Raw genomic sequence first — 19,330 nt, forward strand, 5'->3', positions numbered from 1 at the left:
CCTGGAAAAAAATTTGCTCAGCTGAGCTTTCCAAAAGGCCCATTTAGGCCATTTAACTGTGACACTGTTGTTTTATTGAATTAGAATAATGGAGAAACCGTTTCATTGAATTAGAATATTTTTTATTATAATTACAATCATCACTTTCTCAGTATTTTGTGGCTGCCCCCTTGGCTTGTATGACTGCCTGAAGTCTCCGCGGCATCGATTTGACCAGCTTGTCGCAAGTTTCCGCACTCCTTCCACAGCTTCCCAGGCAGTGGCGATGTTCTGCTTCAGTTGGTCCAGCGTAGTAGGCTTTCTGTCGCAAATTTTCCGCTTGACGATGGCCCAAAGGTTTTCAATGACATTGAGGTCAGGCGAGTTGGCCGGCCATGCCAAAACTTCAAGCTGTTTTTTAGTGAACCAATCTTTGGTCGACTTTGCCGCATGAGCCGGTGCAAGATCCTGTTGAAATATGAAGTCTTCTTCGCCGAACTGTTCCTCAACAGTTGGAATCAGGAACGTTTCCAGAACATCTTGATATACGGCAGCATTGACAGTCTTCTTGAGGAAGCAGAGTTTCCCTACACCTCGAGCGGACATGCATCCCCAGACCATAACGCTCTGGGGAAACTTGACGGATCTTTTCACGCACTCGTGGTTGTAGGTTTCGCCACCACGACGCCAGACACGAGGACCTTGGTCACCGAAGGAGATGCAGAAGCGTGATTCGTCACTGAAGACCACTTTCTGCCAGTCTTCAGCAGTCCACTCGCCGTGTTCTTTGGCCCACTTCAGTCGTTTCTCCATTTGTTTCTTGTTCAGCATCGGTTTTACTGCTGGAACGCGAGATTTGAAGCCGAGTTCGCGCAGACGATGGTAAGTGGTTGATCTGGAGACGTCAGCGGCGGTCTGCTTGTTCCACAAGTCGGTGAGCTCGGAAGTGGACTTGAACCGGTTGCTGACTGCGATCTTTCTCAGCTGCTTGTTGTCGCGAGCAGAAGTTTTTCGGACGCCGGAACAGTTGGTGCGCTTGCTGCAGTTTTTCTTGAGAGCTTTGCAGACGGAAGACTGGCTGATGCCGAGCTGCTCAGCAATTTTAGTTTGGGTCAAGCCTTGTTGGCGAAGGACTTGAATTTGAGCCACTATTCCGGTTGAGAGGTCGCGCTGCTTACCCATGATTGATTTTACAACTTAGAAATTCTACTCAACCCTGACTTTATACTGCACAGTGAACACTCTTCACAGAAAACAAAAATTTGAGCATTTATTCTAATTCAATGAAACGGTTTCTCCATTATTCTAATTCAATAAAACAACAGTGTCACAGTTAAATGGCCTAAATGGGCCTTTTGGAAAGCTCAGCTGAGCAAATTTCTTTCCAGGTAACGAGTTCTGTGATTAGTCTAACGAGTAGGACAGGTGCGGTGAACACCTGATTTGCTTTCTGCACAAAAAATGCATTCAAAGAATTTCATGATTGCACTATTTCAAATTATTCTAATTCGTTGACCAGCACCTGTATATGCAGAAATATTTGCAATAAACAGTATTATTGTTATTTTAAGACAGTAATGAATTAATGGCAATAAAATAGCACAAAATAAAATTACATCTTTTTAACGAACAATAAACTTACAACATTTTTTTAAAGTAATAATAATTTGGGAGACACCTACCAAAGTCATTCATATGGAAACAAAAATGATTGAGGTCATGTCCGTAGATTGTATGATAAATTGATAATGTAATTGTTGTGATATTAGTGTGCACTGTATGTTGTTAATATACTGTATGTAATTCCTCAGAGAAGATACACGTTTAACTTTCTTGGTATCTGTTGAAGGTAAATCGTTGCTTGGAATAAGCTGAGGGTTTTTTTTTTTTCCTCTCCTTCACTTCTTACTGGAAAGCAGGATTTGTGCTGAAGAATATTATAGTTTAAATAAACATGAAGGTAAAAGGCCAGAATGGTTTCTCTCCTTTTCCGGAGTTTCCTTCTGTTAAATTTCGCTTGGCAAAACAGAAGCTGACCACCGTATAAACAGCCGCTGGCCGCGTTGGTGTGGAGACGGTCGGGCAGTTACCCTCGCGGCACGTCTGGTTTGGGACTGTTTTGCTGGGGGCTGCTTTTGGACTCCAGGCTTCCTTCCAGCTAAGCTAACACCAGCTTCTTTGTCCTTCTGTTCACATGGACAGGCCCATGGAGGAGATGGAATATTCCAGAGAATTAAGCGCGTGGCCTTCGATGCCAGATCAACGGTCATGGTGAGTAGAAAGTGACTTGATGTGAAAAGGTAGGACTGATCACAGCACAGATATTATAGCATTGTCTGAGGCATCTAGTGGAAAAGATCTTTTTGCATACAATAAAAATTTGAAAAAGGACTTCTGATCCAGGTGTTTCAGGTATCTTTATTAAGAACCTGCTATCTGAGGTTCAGTATTAATGGAAGTTTATTGTTAGCACTAAATGTTGGGCTGCCACTACTATTTATATAGAAGGCTTTGCAATTTATCAAGACGGTGTGTCTGATGCTCATAAGGAACAATCCTAATATCTCCAACATGTAGAAATAACATGTATTAATGCTTGTACAAATTGAATAATATAAATCAATATAATCAGGCTTTTTAAATAATTTACCAAAGAAAGCCTCTTACAATTTAAATAAATAAAAAAATAGTGACTAAAAGAGGCTAATGAATAAAGTGACTGACTAATGGTGAATAATTGGTGATAATAGTTTAGTAGCTAGTATTAGACACATTATGGTAATGAATTGTGTTACCATTTTTAAACATGTAAATGATTCCTTTGGTACCAAATAATAAGCTGCACCACATAATGGGCAAAGTGTACTTTTAAAATATTATTTTGTTGTTTTTATGAATATGCCACTAAATTAAGTACAGATATGTCTTAGGGTGATATTATGAGAATCACACTGTATGAATTAATGGCCTTAAAGGGAAAAATCAGTATCCATTAAAAACAGTACCATGATTTTTTTGTAGCTTTTATTTAGAAGGCTGGACAATTGATCAAGTCAGTATGACACCAATTATCTTATGTCTCTTTAATGTCAAGTATATCTTGTCTGTTGTTGTTACTTGTTTAGATCAGGTCATTGGTGACCAGCTGGTGGCATTCTTTTGCCTTTTTATCTTTTCACATTTCACTTCTACGCTTAAATAAATGATCTTTCAGACCTGATCCTCTTTCTAGTCCTGATTCCTGTGCACATTTATAATTACCACCTGAATGAGACGTTTAATTAAAGTCCTTCATAGGGATTACACAGAGACTATGAGAAAGCTTAAGAAAATGTCAGTAAGAACAATGAAAAGGGAATAAGCTGAAATTGAAGGTGTCATGAACTTTTGTCTATGGGCTGCCACTGGTGAGGTTTTTGAATGGAAGAGAGAGAGAGAGAGAGAGAGAGAGAGAGAGAGACAAGCATTGCTCTGCTGATGAAGAAAAATATTATTGACGTTTTTCAACACTGCGCAAGTACGAGGGAAGTCAAGGTGCCCTGCAGTCAGGGACACGGGGGTGCAAGTCCAGGAGCAAAATGATAGATTAGATCTCTGGGACTGCTGATGTTGCACAACACGGAAGCGACTTGGGGGGGAGTGGAGTTGGGACACGGCAAGGGTGAAGTGGCGTATTTTTTATTTTATTTTTTTGAACACCCTGAACTTCCTCTCTGCTCTGCAAAATCTAACCCTCTACAGCAGTCTAGAACAGGGGTATTTAATTAGAATTCAGTATGGTCCAGTTAGAGAAAATTTCTACAGGCCAAGGTCCGGACCGATTGTTAACTTGTGTTATGATTAAGTGCTATATCCTGTAATGTGTTTAAACAGAATTATGAAAAATATATAATAATAATAATAATAATAAAATGCCTCTCTGGCCAGATTTTGTATACATTACTCCCGTCTCTGTCGTATACAATTAAATCCTTCTTAGTAGGTTTGGGGCCGCATTGGACAACGTTTGGGTCTGGACCCGGACTGCGGTCCGCCCATTAGTGACCTCTGGTCTAGAACAAAGTCCATGGAGTAAGAAATGTTATTGAAAATGAGAACAGTGCAACTTTTCCTTTTGTATGAAGTTTTTGTATGGTATGGTTTATGGTTGCTTTATGTGATATTTTCCTATTATGTGACTATTCTTTTTAGTTTTATTTATATAGGTCTTTTTTTTTTCTTTTTCTTTTTTTTTTACAAAGAAACGGGTCCAAACCTCTTATTAGTAAGCTCCACAGTAATAGTGCTAAGGGGGTGTGCCTTATCGTATCGTACGCAATAATATCACCAACATTTTTATATATTGGGAACGATATTATGACCTGAAATATTGTGCCATATTACTCACCCCTAATTATCATGTCAGTGTACTACTTTTTTTTGTTGTTTTTTGCTGTTTTTAGCAAAAGAAAAATTCAGTGTTCTTATTGCCCATTATATGTCTACTACAGACATATTATATCTGTCCAGTATCATTTATTTTACTTTAATTCTGGATATATGGAGATATTTGGAGTGCATTATTAGTATCAGGACATTCTGGATTTGGCATTGACTTCTGTTACAAAGCTGATAAAATTCTTGTATTTTTTTATATCTCCGTTAGGAGCGTACCATATCATATCTATGCAATAATAAAATGTAATTTTCATTTTGTTGCAGTAGTGTATTCTTGAAACATTATTTTTTTTATATCGCCAAAAGTATCATTATCGTGAAAATACTGTGAAATATCGTGATATTATTTTAGGGCCATATCACCCACCCCTAGTGGCAAGATTGTAGCAGCAACACTAGCAAGCAAAAACCCCCTCATACTAAGAGGAAGAAACCTTAGGAAGAACCCAGGCAAGACGATGCACTGGGCTTCTCTATGGTACATACAAAGTATATACTAGATAGTATATAATAATAATTACAGTTTTAACAATACTTGCACATGCTAAAGGCCAGCTTCATTTGGATTGCTGGAAATAATGTGGAATCTACACTGACCACCTTAGTCATTCAGTGGTCTTGCAAACTGCATTCAAAAAGTTTTTTTGGAACTTTTTATAACCACAATGACCTTAAATGACTTTTTAAAAGCTAATTGTGAAGCACTCCTTTTTTGTGAATAGATGAAGAATTAGCGGACATATTGACGGCTCCTAAATGAATACGGTGTTGCAGGATAATTAAAAAAGGCTACAGCCCAATTCATTTATTGTTCTTTTGAGGCTTCAACCTCCAGCAACACAGTGGCACCAGTTTAATTGACTCTGACCTCTGATTTGAAAGCGACGTGTCCGGCATGTGGTCACTCAGCACCACTCTGCTGCCGTTCTGTTTTTAAGAGATCAAACCAAGTGGCACTCTCGTGTCCCACTTTTACTCTGTTCTTTTGTTTTGAGTTGAGTTGACTTCTGCAGTGAATAACAACTAGACATTTCGATTACGGCCACAGTTGGAATGCCTTCAAGACCTGTTTTTTTCCCACATCTCAGAAAAGTAACATGACATTTTTTGTATGGACTTCCTGTGTCCCTGTGTAATTAACAACATGCTGATTAATTGACAGCAGAATCGACTAGGCGACTTTCTCCATTCTTATACAATGGTAAGTCTCATGGGGTTGATAGACTGACCAACTTTTTGCAGTTTCAAATGCTTTAAAGTATGAGCAGAAATTATTCACATCTAAGGCTTCCTGATGTGATTGTCATAAAGAACACTTTATATTGTCATTATAAACTCTAAAAGTTGGTGCACTGTTTACCTCTCCCTACAGATTACTAACTTATAACCTAGAACCTAACATTTTTAAAAACGAGAAGCATCTTACATGAAGTATTAAGAGATTTAGGTTAGAGAAAAACAGATATCATCAGTGTCCCATTAAAAACAAGTATCCCCATTATTGTTAATATTATTATTTTTAGTTTGCTAAATAATTTGAACACAAAACCTGTCCTTTACACTGTGCCAAAGTTGCTTTATAAATGGACCAATAGCAATTCTCCAAAATGATCTGAAGTAAAATCTTAAGAAAGACTTAAGAAGGTTTTCTTTCTCTCCTGTGAAGTTGCTGATTTTTGTTTTTTATTGGACAGCTACAATCTTCAGCAACCAAAGTATTCGTCCAAAAATTGAAAAACAACGAACAAATAATTTATACCATTTAACAGTTTTGATTACGCGATTAATTTACAATCAGGAATTTTAAAATCAGTAATTTTACAAATGCTCAGTGTTCAATAAATATTTTAAAATAGTAGAAGTAGTTTTGTAATTAACATTGAAAATGAATCTATACTATTTAGCTTGTACAAAGGTAAAAAAAGGCAAAATGAATGGAAACCTGCGTAAGATTTGATATATTTTATGCATATTTGTTTTAAATATTTAGCCATTTTGTTTGGTTAGGGCAGATGCTCTTATCCAGAGTAATTTAACTTAAAAATCATTCTTAGCTAGTTTATCTAAACTAGAATACAATAAATGCCTTAAGCCTAGAAGCTACCAAGTATAAACTTTAGTATAGGTACCTAGATACTAGGGCTAAAACATAAATCAGGTTTTTATTATTATTATTATCAGTAAATGAGTTTTCACAATAAGCTCATAAAAAAGAATTGTGAATAGCAGCTAATCAAATTGTATTACTTACGTGCAGCAAAAGAGAGGGAGCACTTCACAATGCAAACTCTGCTCACATGACATAAAGAGGCTGGAGGTAGATAGAGGCAGAGTGAGGTAGAGGTCCAAAGTGAGTGCACACACCAAACTGCTATTTAGTTAAAAAAAAAAAAAAAAAAAAACAGTGCAGTGAAGCTGTGCTGAAAGTGCTGAAAAACCAAGGATTTCAAGCTCATTTCTGAGGTTAATGAGATTTCCAACATCATTATTAAAAATCGGTTGTGTCCATATTGTACATCCCTATTAGATACACAGTGTGCATGAACTACACTTAACCTGACTTTCAATTCATCTTGAGTAATGAGTTCATTTGTAAACCTTTAACCATTGAAGGATAAGTGCTGATTTAAGTATTCTATAAAGAGATTTTAAGTTGGGTCTTTAGTTTGTAGTCTTTTTGCAGAGAGCCCTACAGCTACATTCACACTGATGTCATGTGAGACAAATAAACCTGAAACTGGTCTGGATCTGTTTGCACTTTGTTGTGCACTTTAGAAGCGTAAATAAAATGCAGGCTGCACATAAACATGGGGTTGGAGAAAGCAGATGTCGTTCTGTTTTGCAGCAGAAGGAGCGTTTAACTGCACGCTGGCAACTTGACATGAAATTTTAAACTAAGTGCCTTGAAGTTCCTGCTCCATACATTATTAACATTATAAAGGCACTCTCGTTCTTACTAAAGTTCAACAGGCAGTCAATCTCAATCTATTGCATATACTTCTCTGCCTTTTTATTCTCACTTTGACTGTTGCCTGAACCCCTCATTTATTTTTTGTCAGACTATTCTCAGTTCCAAAGATTCTTCCTTTCCTTTATGTGAGATCAGTAAATGGTGACAAACCTCTGTCCTTGGCAACACTGGGAGAAATGACTCCCAGTGTCAGATTGATTTAAACCCCTATTACATACCCTGTGCATAGATTAGAGCATTGTTTCTAATTCTAATTGTTTCCTGTTTTCTCACTAATTTACATGGCCAATTACCCAACCCACTCATTAGGACTCTTTTACTCTATTACTAGTGATGCCCCAACACCAGGAGGGTGAAGACAAGCACATGCCTCCTCCAAAACATGTAAAGTCACCCACTTCCTCTTTTTGAACTGCTGCTGATGCAGCATTGCCAAGTAGCATCACAGCACACTCGGAGGAAAGTGCAGTGACTCAATTCCGATACATCAGCTCCCGAATGCCTTGTGCTGATTGACATCACCCTTTGGAGTGATGTGGGGAGAGAGCGCCATCTACCCACCCAGATAGAGCAAGATCAATTGTGCTCTCTCGGGGCTCTGGTAGCCAATGGCAAGATACATGAACAGGATTCAAACTGACTATCTCCTGAACGTAGTGGCAGCGTTTAGAACGCTGGACCACTTGGAGCCCCAGAGCAGTGGTTATTAATGTGCAACACAATCATCCCAAAAATGACGTTTTTCACACAGGAATACATAATGGCTCAAACGCGTCACATAAAGACTACATTAAAAAGGATTTTATTATGCTATTCACAAGAGCATGGAGAACTGTAATAAAATTGGAAAATAAACCATGGTCACCTTAAGGTTCATTAACATTATTGTCAACAGAATGTCTTAACTAATTATTAATTAACACTAGGCAAGGCACTATTCATCATCACAATTGTTTTAAACTTTTTTCGCAATTCAATTCTTAAAGGACCATTCAGGATTATATTTTCAGTTGTAAATGATAACATGATCAGGATGTGTCATCAGATATAAAGGAAACATGTAGTTAAGTTAAAGCACTGTCCGCTCCAGTCAGCAGAGCTAAAGCCAGTATTTTATACTTAGATCTTTGCAGTACGTCATGGTCTCCACCTGCTACTTATTCCCCAACACACATTCTTCACCTCCTAGGTTGCCAGGTTTAATAACACAACAGCGGTGCTACAGCCATTAAATGTAGTAGGCAACTGTTAGCTGTTACACAGCCTAAAAAGCCTCAGCATTCATTAAAAAGCTCAGAGTGGTTTGAACAACTTCAATGTTTTAAAATTGGACTGCTGTAGCCATTCCACACGCTTAACTATTGCTTAACTTTTTAAGAATGTTTATTACTGTTGTTTATTCTGTCTTTCCAGCAGTGTTTTCTTAAATAATCACATTTTTAAATACTTCTGTTTGGCTGCAGTTTATTTATATAGAATTTATATAGAATCTAATGCATGTTTTGTATTTTTAAAATGTTACTTTTTATACTTGAAAAAAATCTATTTTTTTACCATGACTGTTTGGTTGTGTTATCAAATATATTGTGATAACATAGTGGTTTTGTTTAATTCCTAGCACCAGGTTCTTGTGTCAGTAAATGTATTGCAGCAAGAATTGACTTTAATTCTTGTAAATATAATTAAGAGGACTAATAAGCTAAGCAATCATTATCTCATATTTCTTGTTTGCTCAATTAACTCTTCTAGCCATTGAAGGTTGAGGTATTGAGGTAAATAGCCATTGTTCTCGTCTTATCATGCGTCATGAAGGCTTGCATGCTATTTAGTGCACACTCTGAGTAGTGTGTTGAATAGAAGAGCAGTTTGGTTTAATCCTCTTGAAAGGCATATTCACATCCACAGAGTCATCGTATTTTACTTTTTATGAGCTGCTGTATTTGGGTTGCTGTCAGAATTAATAGCAGAACTCAGCAGCATCATATGGTGCAAGAGCTTCTCCATTACTGCGCTGTTAATAAGCCGACCTGGCAAATCCACAAATATCCCTGGTTTGAATCGTGTTTGTTTGAACACATGTCAGAAATAGCTTGCACCCTGTTAGCAACCCCTCACTGGATTATTTGTATGGTTTCAAGTCAAACAAAACTGTGTAAACAGTCAGTGGAGCCATGTAGCAGCTTGCTGACACAGTGAAAGCAGCCAGAGAATTAAAAATGTGCATGGCCTTATTCATTGAGAAGTTGAATCGATTAATGAGTCTCTTATTAACAAATTTAGGAAGCCCTAAATGGGCATTAATGATAATTGTAGTGATTTGTGGCTGGCCTAGGAGATGCACTACAAGATTTTGCTTACTGATCGACTAACACCTTAATGGACACATTTCCAAGAGATGGCTTTCCAAGGGTCTTCTGCTTTTAATGACAGCTACAAGTATATGTGCGACTGAGAGGGGATGTAGTCCAACATCTCTACCTCAGTGATGGCACACTAGCTACCGGCTTTGTCCAACATCGCTACCTCAGTGACGGCACCCTAGCTCCCAACTTTGTCCACACATCGCTACCTCAGTGGTGGCACCCTATCTACCGGCTTTGTCCAACATCTCTACCACAGTGATGGCACCCTAGCTACCAATTTTGTTCAACATCTCTACCTCAGTAATTGCACCCTAACTATACCCTACTGACTTTGTTCAACATCCCTACCTCAGTGATGGTACCCTATCTACCGGCTCTGTTCAACATCCCTACCTCAGTGATGGCACCCTAACTACCGGCTTTGTATAACATCCCTACCACAGTGATGGTACCCTATCTAGCGGCTTTGTTCAGCATCGCTACCTCAGTAATGGCACCCTAGCTACTGGCTTTGTTCAACATCGCTACATCAGTGATGGTACCCTAGCTACTGACTTTGTCAAACATCTCTACCTCAGTGATGGCACCCTATCTACCGGCTTTGTCCAACATTGTTACCTCAGTGATGGCACCCTAGCTATCGGCTTTGTCCAACATCTCTACTTCAGTGATGGCACCCTAGCTATCGGCTTTGTCCAACATCTCTACTTCAGTGATGGCACCCTAGCTATCGGCTTTGTCCAACATCTCTACCTTAGTGATGGCACCCTAGCTACTGGCTTTGTCCTACATCTCTACCCCAGTGATGGTACCCTATCTATTGGCTTTGTCCAACATCGCTACCTCAGTGATGGTACCCTGTCTACCGACTTTGTCCAACATCCCTACCTCAGTGATGGCACCCTATCTACCGGCTTTGTCCAAATCACTACCTCAGTGACGGCGCCCTAGCTATCGGCTTTGTCCAACATCTCTACCTTAGTGATGGCACCCTAGCTACTGGCTTTGTCCAACATCTCTACCTCAGTGATGGCACCCTATCTACCGACTTTGTCCAACATCCCTACCTCAGTGATGGCACCCTATCTAATGGCTTTGTCCAACATCCCTACCACAGTGATGGCACCCTATCTACCGGCTTTGTTCAATATCACTACCTCAGTGATGGCACCCTGTCTACCGGCTTTGTCAAATATCACTACCTCAGTGATGGCACCCTGTCTACCGGCCTTGTTCAACATCGCTACCTCAGTCATGGCACCCTATCTATACCCTACTGGCTTTGTCCAATATCCCTACCTCAATGATGGCACCCTAGCTACTAAGTTTGTCAAACATCGCTACCTCAGTAATGGCATCCTAGCTATCGGCTTTGTCCAACATCGCTACCTCATTGATGGTACCCTAGCTATCGGCTTTGTTCAACATCACTTCCACAGTGATGGCACCCTATCTACCGACTTTGTCCATCATTGCTACCTCAGTAATGGCTCCCTAACTATACCCTACTGGCTTTGTCAAACATCGCTACCTCAGTGATGGCTTTTTATTGGTGTGGAACAATATATCACGATTTTACTAACTACAGTATTTGGCTCTGCAGTGAAAAAGAAGCCTATATATAACCTATTCGAATAGAAACATTTAAATGGGTTCTGGAAGCGTATCTGGATCCAATCTGGATATTAAACCCATGTTCATGCAAGGTGTGAACAGTCTCTAAGTGTCTTGTTCTGGCTCTGGTTGGAATGCATGCAGCGAGCCCGTCATCATATCAGTATTCAGTCTAACAGCTACCCTGTGGACAGTTGGCTGACAGAAGGGTTGTGTTCAGAGCTCAGGGTACTGCTGAGCCGGACTGTGCATTAGTGGGGCTGGTGCTCTGGCACCATTAGGCTCAGTGAGTCATGCAGGTGGGCTTTGCACCGTGCAGTTATTTCCCTTCACCCTGCATGAACATGGCCCATTATCATCTGTCTTAAACTTCATATCTACAGGTTTTACCTGAACTCTCAAACTCTATCTCTGTTCCTCCCTCCCTCCCTCCCTCCCTCCCTCCAACTCTCTCTCTAGCACTGCTTTCTCCTGTTTCTATGCAGCTGTTAGACACTGTACTCAATACCATGAACCTTTCCATGATCCTGTAATGTTCATCCTTGGCTTTTATTTAATTTAATTGTATTTATTTTTACTGTATTCATGTGTTAAGATGGTTTCAGTGAGATGAGAAGATGAGAATTGACCCACTGAAGTGATGTAACGCCCGCTATAAGCTCAGAGAGGAAAGGAAGAGAGAGAAATATGTGGAAAGAGGAAAGGTCTGGGATGAGACCTTGGGTGAATTAATTTGTCTTGTCAGGCCAGAGGTGCTTTATGAATCATACTGGAGTAGGTTTTTCTACTGTACTCATTGTGTACATAAATCTCTCTCCCATCTGCTCCTCTCCCCTTCTGCTGAACTGCACTACTTTTTTTTTTTTGCTTTTCTATCCTCTCTTTCTTCTCATTTCATTTTTGTCCATTTATCTTCTGCTACACATTATCAGTGTTTGATTACTTTACTTTTTTCTACTGTATTTACTTTTCTGCACTCAATGTGTATCTTTTCCGTTTCCTGTATCTCTTTTTTGTGTTCCAACACTCATACTTTCTTGTACTCTGTGAAGGTCTTCACACTTAGCCTAATCTTCTAATTAAAAGTTTAAGTGTACTGCATAGTTTATTAACCATGGCCAACAATAGCAATTATGAGGAATTGTTCTTTTTACTTAAAATATGATTGATCTATTTCATAATAGATCAATCTAGTGTATATATATATATATATATATATATATATATATATATATATATATATGAAATGGAGAATTCCAATGAACAAATGAACCAGCAAATGAAAATCTTTTGATTGTGTTTTTATAGAAACAGTGATGTCTCCTAGCAGAAGCTGTTTGTGTGGAGGTTCAATAGATGTGTCCAGGTTAGGGCTGAAAACAACATTTACAATCTCTTAACTGACCTAATCCTCCCATACTGATGAATCCCTGTTCTATAATTGTTAACACTTTTCCAATATGTGTGATCATGTACTTTTAATTCAAGAAATAGTGACAGGGGATCACAAACCTGATATTGATTATTTAATTTACTATGGGCAAGGGACGTGTATACAGTTAGCATTCTCATTTAGCTGTTTAATTTAATTCATTTTTAGTAATTATTATTTTTAATCTGATTTATTTGAAGCACTTGCATAAAGTTTGCTTCTAATTCTCTTTCTTTTTTCCTCTCTCTCACTTTCTCTTTCAGTCCGTGTTCCGCAGTTCTCCAGTGTTGGGCTGTTTCCTCTTCGGCCTCCCATTAGGCGTCATTAGCCTCATGTGCTACGGGATCTGCACGGCCGAGTCCGACGACGGCGCCGAAGACATGGAGCTGATGAAGAGAGAGGGGCTGACTGACGAGGAGGATGAGGAAGATGAAGAAGAGGAGAGACGCCGCCAGGCCGGCAAGCTGGAGGGACCTGCAGAGGAGGATGAGGGAGAGGAAGAGGTGGAAGAAAAGAGTGCCACAGAGAAAAAGCTTGATTAACACAGGAGAGAGGCGTGTGAATGAATGTGAACAAATGGGAGGATGATGATAACAGTGACCGAAACCTTAAACACATATCTGTGGGTTTTTGAGCCACTCCTGCTCTCCAGGGGATCTGCTTTGGCACATTTCTTAGAATGTTTCTTTTTCAGTCATTTTTCTTTTTCTATTTATAAGAATTAGAACTGTAGTTTCTGTAAAGGTCTTTAAAATAATACATGTTCCAAGCTGTTGTTTAGTTTAAGGGTTGTGAATGATTATTGTTCTTGGGGTGGGAAGGGAAATTAAGCCAAATATTTGGACTAAGTGACTTTAAAAAAATCTTAATGGCCATCTTTCATAGCTTATCCTGTTTAATCGCCTATTTAGAGCAGTGCTAGATAAGCCCCCAGTAAACTGTGCACCTTGCTCCCGTCTTTTGTACAGCTCTGTTCGAAATAGAATCTTTTTTCTGTAGGTTTTAGCTTTAGGTTTGCATAATTTCAGTCTATTTTTTTTTTGTTTTGTTGCCAAGTATAACTGGATTTCTTTCTTTTTATATAATAAAAGTACACTGGTGCAGAGATACCCTTCAAAATACCCTCTCATTCTGATCTTCTTTCAATCCTGACCAGGTCTTTAAATCACAATCACTGTCAGCCACTGTAATCAGCTGGAAAACCACTCAATCTTACATTCAAGCTTCAATCCAGCACCGCTGATTAGCATCGGTTCTCGGCCAGTAGTTTGGTGTGTCCATGCTCTACATCACGTGAACAAATGGCCAAATTTAACCCTTTCAGGAGTACAGGATTAGAGATGCTTTGTGATGTTGGTCAGAACAGGTGCATTATTACATTATTTTGAGAGTATTGAGGGGGTCAGAGTTGGTTTAATGTGGTAGGTTAATGTTCTTTTCACTCCTTTTTCCAGTTTCCTTAACTGACAAGTCATGACTTGAAATAAATTGGACATTATACTAACTATTTATGTGTTTGGTGCCTACCTAGATCATGTTGGCTCCACAGAGGCCAGTATGAAACTGATAGCAGATTCTTAAAGCTTTTCATAGGTCATTACTTTTTTTTTATAGTTCATACTCAAGTTTACGGTCAGGGCTAAGCTAATTTCTGAATCTGCTTAATGACCCTACCTAGTTGGAATCTAAGCTAAGCTTTTTGACCAATGAGAAGACAGATACAGAAATCCTGGTTTAATAAAGCAATTAAATCAGTTGTGCCAGAGGCATTGATTAATCTGTGTAATAATGTTTTAAAATTACAGCTCAGTTAGCTCTCTTACACACAACCTTCTTAAACGAATAGTTCGGTTCACTCTAAATCTGAGGCTAATTCTGATTACAAGAGCTTGGTACATTACAGTCATCATCATCACTGTCAGAACAAAAACATGTACTGTATCTCCTTTTTTTGGTGTTTCGTTTCATTGCAAGCTTTTCTTTACACTGTACAAAACAAATGGTCCAAAATGCAGTAAAAGTGCTTTAAATAATGGCGCTGTTCCCTGCTAATAGCTACTGTTACGTTTTACCTTATTGATGATAAAAGTTCTCTTGACATCTCCATCTTTTTATTTATCTTTGATCTGTTCTTAATTATGTGCTTTCGACTTCCCTGATTTGTTAATCTGGACATTTTGTTCATTTTCAGCACATTGAGAGAGATCACATTTCTCTCTGTTCGTTGGCTCCTTTTTTCCCCCAAAAAAATATTTTTTACCCAAATACTCCTAATACTTTTTACCTATTTTACAGTTTTTTTAATCCCCTTATTTTCGCAGATTGTTAAATTCCATGACTCTCATGCGGAAATCATACTCTACCATATATATATATATATATATATATATATATATATATATATATATATATATATATACTCCTCTCTAAATGTATTGGATCAGTCAGTCCAATCCCTTTATTACCCATTTCTGCTGTAGACTGTCAACATTTGGTTTTGACATTCAGAAGAAATAAATGTACTAGCTTACTGTTCTAATACTTTTGAAGGGGAGCATAGATCTGTTTAAAAACTCTCCATTTTCTCCATCTCGTTCTCTCTCTGTATCGACAGTCATTAAATATAATCACTATTTATGAAGCCTATATTGGTGCAACATATTTTGAACATTAAAAGAAATTGTTTTTTGGATGCCAGTGTTGCTTATAAGTGTTTTTTTCTTTGTCCCGGGACAATTTGAGGCAGAGAGATTTAATTTCCATATTTGCAATACAAACATACTCAATTAAACGTGCACAAAGAATTTCTGGATTTTCTAAATTTTTAATGAAAATCAATCCTAAAATTCCTAAACCGCATGAAGCAGCTTAACATGGGTAATAGCGCTGACATTTGACTTCACTTCTGAGTAGTAGATGCTAATTACTTTGGAATACATTTGCAAATACAGAAACGTGTGATTTTTTTTTTTTTTGTAAATTAAAGAGTAACCTCCTGAATTTCTTTTTCAATTATTTTGGAGCGTTTCTCATATTTGACTTGACTTTGGGTCTCTGATGTTTCCCATTGTACAAATCTTTAATCCTGCATTCTGAAAATGACTGTCTGGGTGATGGCTTTATGAAGTGTTTGTCTAGTCAGAATTTAATGTTTGCCAGGTTGGGAATGAATTCTGTCGTGCAAAGTGTGTAGCCGTTTAATATGATATATTTTTTTTTTACTTTCAGCAGACCAGTGACAAGCAATCAGAATAAAATGTTTAGAATTGATTTTTAGCTCGAATTTCAGTGTGTGGGTGAGGATATCTGCAGTCCTCCAGCTCACACTGAGTTTAGTGGTTTGAAATAGTCGGCCTCTCCCTGAGGTAATATAACCTGCAATGCACTGCGAATAAGAGATGTTTACTCTGTGCACTGAACACATCCACAGCGTGATGCAGACAGTGAGGTCAAAATACAGGAACTGTTTTGCCAAAAATGTTTTTTTTTTTTTTCTCTTTTGTTGAAAAATGAACAATAGGTTTTGCACTGTTTTTTCTTTTGTACTTTTGAGTTTTGTAATCAGTTCAAATGACTAATGTTGCAAACAAGTCTCTAGTTAGCTTCTTAATAATTCAGAAATTATCAGTTTAGAAGGGATTCAGTATAAAGATTAATAAAACTATACAGTGACATCAGCAGTGATCAAATTCTCTGTAGCTGTGAAATGAGGAGAAGAAAATATATTTTAAACATTGTAAGCAAGACGAAGTGATGCAGATATCAAGCTTTATAAATACCCAGACTTATTAAACCATGCCGCAACAATGTCTGTTGGATAATGTATCAGAGCTGGGGATCCGACGATTTCCTCTAAGCATATTGGCTTCCTAGTGATGCTGAATTTGATGACAGTTTAAAAACAGGTGTTGGCGTGTGCTTGCCCTGCACTGCAATTGATAGTGATCCTCCTTGTGAGGAGACGTAGATAAGCTAAATTGTGAAAGATATTGTGTTTAAAAAAGATTTAGTTAATAATTAACTGCCTGTGGAGTGGTGGTGCACTATTCTACTGTGCAGCAACATCTTAATGTGACCTTCCCTGTGTCACAAATGTTCAAAGGAGCATTTAAACTAGTTTCATAATAATAATGCTCATAATAATTTTAAAAAACTATCCTATTTTAGCTGAACTATCTAATTATCTACAGTTAGCCAAAGCTTTAAAGCTTCTTTCAATATAATAGCATAATCTTAAAATCCATTAGTTAAACTGATTTAGTTAATTTATTGTTATGTTTTGTTTAAAAACCAATAAAGCCAGGAACAAGAGTTTTAGGTAACAGAGTGCTTATAGCTTACAGTAAACAACTGCTTGTAGAGCCAGTATTATGTAACGCTGTGAGTTTAATGACCGTAACTTCTTTTTTAAACTTTCCTTCCTTAAACAATCCCATTTTATATCCTAATCTGGGATCTCAGTGGTGGAATCACTTTTTATATATAGACTTAAACAACTTTTATCTTCGTTTTTGTCAGAACTGGCTGACGCTGATACTGTATGCTTTTTTTTTGGGGTGTTATATTGCATTGTTACTTGTTACTGTTACTTCTCCTTCTGTTAGGCCTTAGTGCATCACACCATGTACTTTATCTGAGAAATCTAATGTATATGATAAGAGCACACCGTACAGTTAGTCATCAACAACTACTTTAATCCCAGGCCTGTCTATAGAGTATAGTATCATGCAAAAACAAAAAAAAACATCTGCTTTAAGACTTGAACGTTATATTATTTGATTACTAATGTGAAGCGTTTTGGGAATACGGGAAACGAATGAATGTATGGTAAAACTCCTGTGTTTCAGAGTTAATCCCCACTAAAGTCTATTCTATGTGGTGTTCTTTTCCTCCATGTTTTCTTCCTCTTATTCTTCCTCTTGATTTTCTTTAATTTTTGATCTGTAATGCCTTGTCTATATATTCTTCTCTGCTAGCATTCCACATTAGACGAGGAACGAAAACCCAAGCTCATCTTACTCTGAGGTTCTGAGGTGAACTCATCCACTCATTTCAGCTTGTGTTAAGTTCCTCAGTGTTTTCAGTAATGCTGCATTTTTGCTTTTTTATTTTTACAAGGCATATTGATGCAGTTCTTTTTTTTTTTTAGACCCAGAGGGATAATTACATAACATTGTCACCCACATCCTGCTCTGTGTTTATATGGCCTTATGTAGACGGTGTCTCATTTGGAAGTGTCACCAGTAGTCATTTTGTTACTATGATAATGACTGTGTGGATCCCTCGTCCCTTGCCTTGCCTTCTAGATGTGGGTTCATTTCGTTTTCTTATTAACTTTTTTTTTTCCTTTTTTGCCAAACTCTGTATTGGTTGGTACAGAGATAATCCCATGATGAATTTCAGATAAATAAAATGACTATGGTGTTTTACTTTCCTCGTTGTTCAGAGTTTTCATTTTTAATCTATGCTAATCTCCCTGCAGTTTATTTTTAAATTACACACACTTATGTATAAAGATGAATACAGATTCATTCTTAATACACACATAATTACAAACATAGAGCAGGGTTCGTACAGTCATGAAAAACCTGGAAAAGTTTTGGAATTTAAAAATACCTATTTCCAGGTTTGTATAAGTTTTGGAAAAATAAAAAATACCCACAAAGTTTTTAAAAAGGCATGAAAATTGGGTCTACAAATCTTTGTGTTTCTGTTTATCGATAGGGAAAATCTATTTTGAACTAACAAATACACATCAGCTCAGAGTTAGTTCAGTAATTTAGCCCTACATCATTTGTCAGCATTTTTATAAGATTCATTTTAGACCTTTTATATTATATTTTAATTATAATTTTATAATGGTTTTATTGTCCACGTTGCACTGATGTATTGGTCATGAAAAATCATATGGTAATTTGCCTTGAAGTCATGGAAAAGTCATGAAAATATCATGGAAATTTTATGGTATAGAATCAATGTAAGAAATGTAAAATGCAAATATATTTATATTAGTGTTGTCTAATAAAATACTAGTATATGCTTATTTATGTTTGAGAAGAGATAAAGCCAACATGGGGAGCTGGAATAAAGAATTCATAATAAATTAATAGAGGAACCTTTTTTTTATTTTTTTTTTTACTTTATTGTAAATCTCAGCTTGTTTGTAAGGATTTGTGAATTAGAACTTAATTCACTAAGTATAAAAGGCCATTTTAATGAAACATGCAGCACAGATGTAGTTAATGGATTTTACCTTCATCCTGATTACTGCCTCTGGATCGTGGTTGTGATGCTCAAGGGAGCTAGTTTCCACTGTAGGACTGTTTCATTGTTTGCTTTGAAGCAATAGGTATGGTGAAATTGATCTTGCTTACATATTCATGAATGTGTTCAGATAAATGTGGGCATTATTGTCCTGTGTTTGCCTTATTGAAGAAGTGTGTGAACAGCTGCTGTCAAATTTGGCCAGTGTAGCTCAAAACCAAATGAACTAAAACGATATCTGACTTGCGTATTAGTTTCAGACACACACTG

General features: G+C 37.6%; 1 protein-coding gene across 2 annotated transcripts in view; it reads left to right on the top strand.

Moving 5' to 3' along the window:
* Positions 1–18,229, top strand: part of tmx3b (thioredoxin related transmembrane protein 3b) — a 97,461-nt gene extending 79,232 nt beyond the window's left edge. The window contains exons 15-17 of one of the 2 annotated variants that reach the window (XR_007424043.1): positions 2,182–2,250; positions 13,060–16,711; positions 16,764–18,229. Coding sequence is in view for 1 of the 2 variants with exons in the window: in XM_022662389.2 (XP_022518110.1) it covers positions 2,182–2,250; positions 13,060–13,338 (348 nt within the window). In the remaining variant the exon portion in view is untranslated. Of the gene's footprint in view, positions 1–2,181; positions 2,251–13,059 lie in introns of both variants that reach the window. The other variant, XM_022662389.2, reaches the window with a different exon arrangement.
* The last annotated feature ends 1,101 nt before the right edge of the window (positions 18,230–19,330 follow it).

Source organism: Astyanax mexicanus, chromosome 1, assembly GCF_023375975.1.
Source record: "Astyanax mexicanus isolate ESR-SI-001 chromosome 1, AstMex3_surface, whole genome shotgun sequence".
Classification (NCBI taxonomy): Eukaryota; Metazoa; Chordata; class Actinopteri; order Characiformes; family Acestrorhamphidae; genus Astyanax; species Astyanax mexicanus.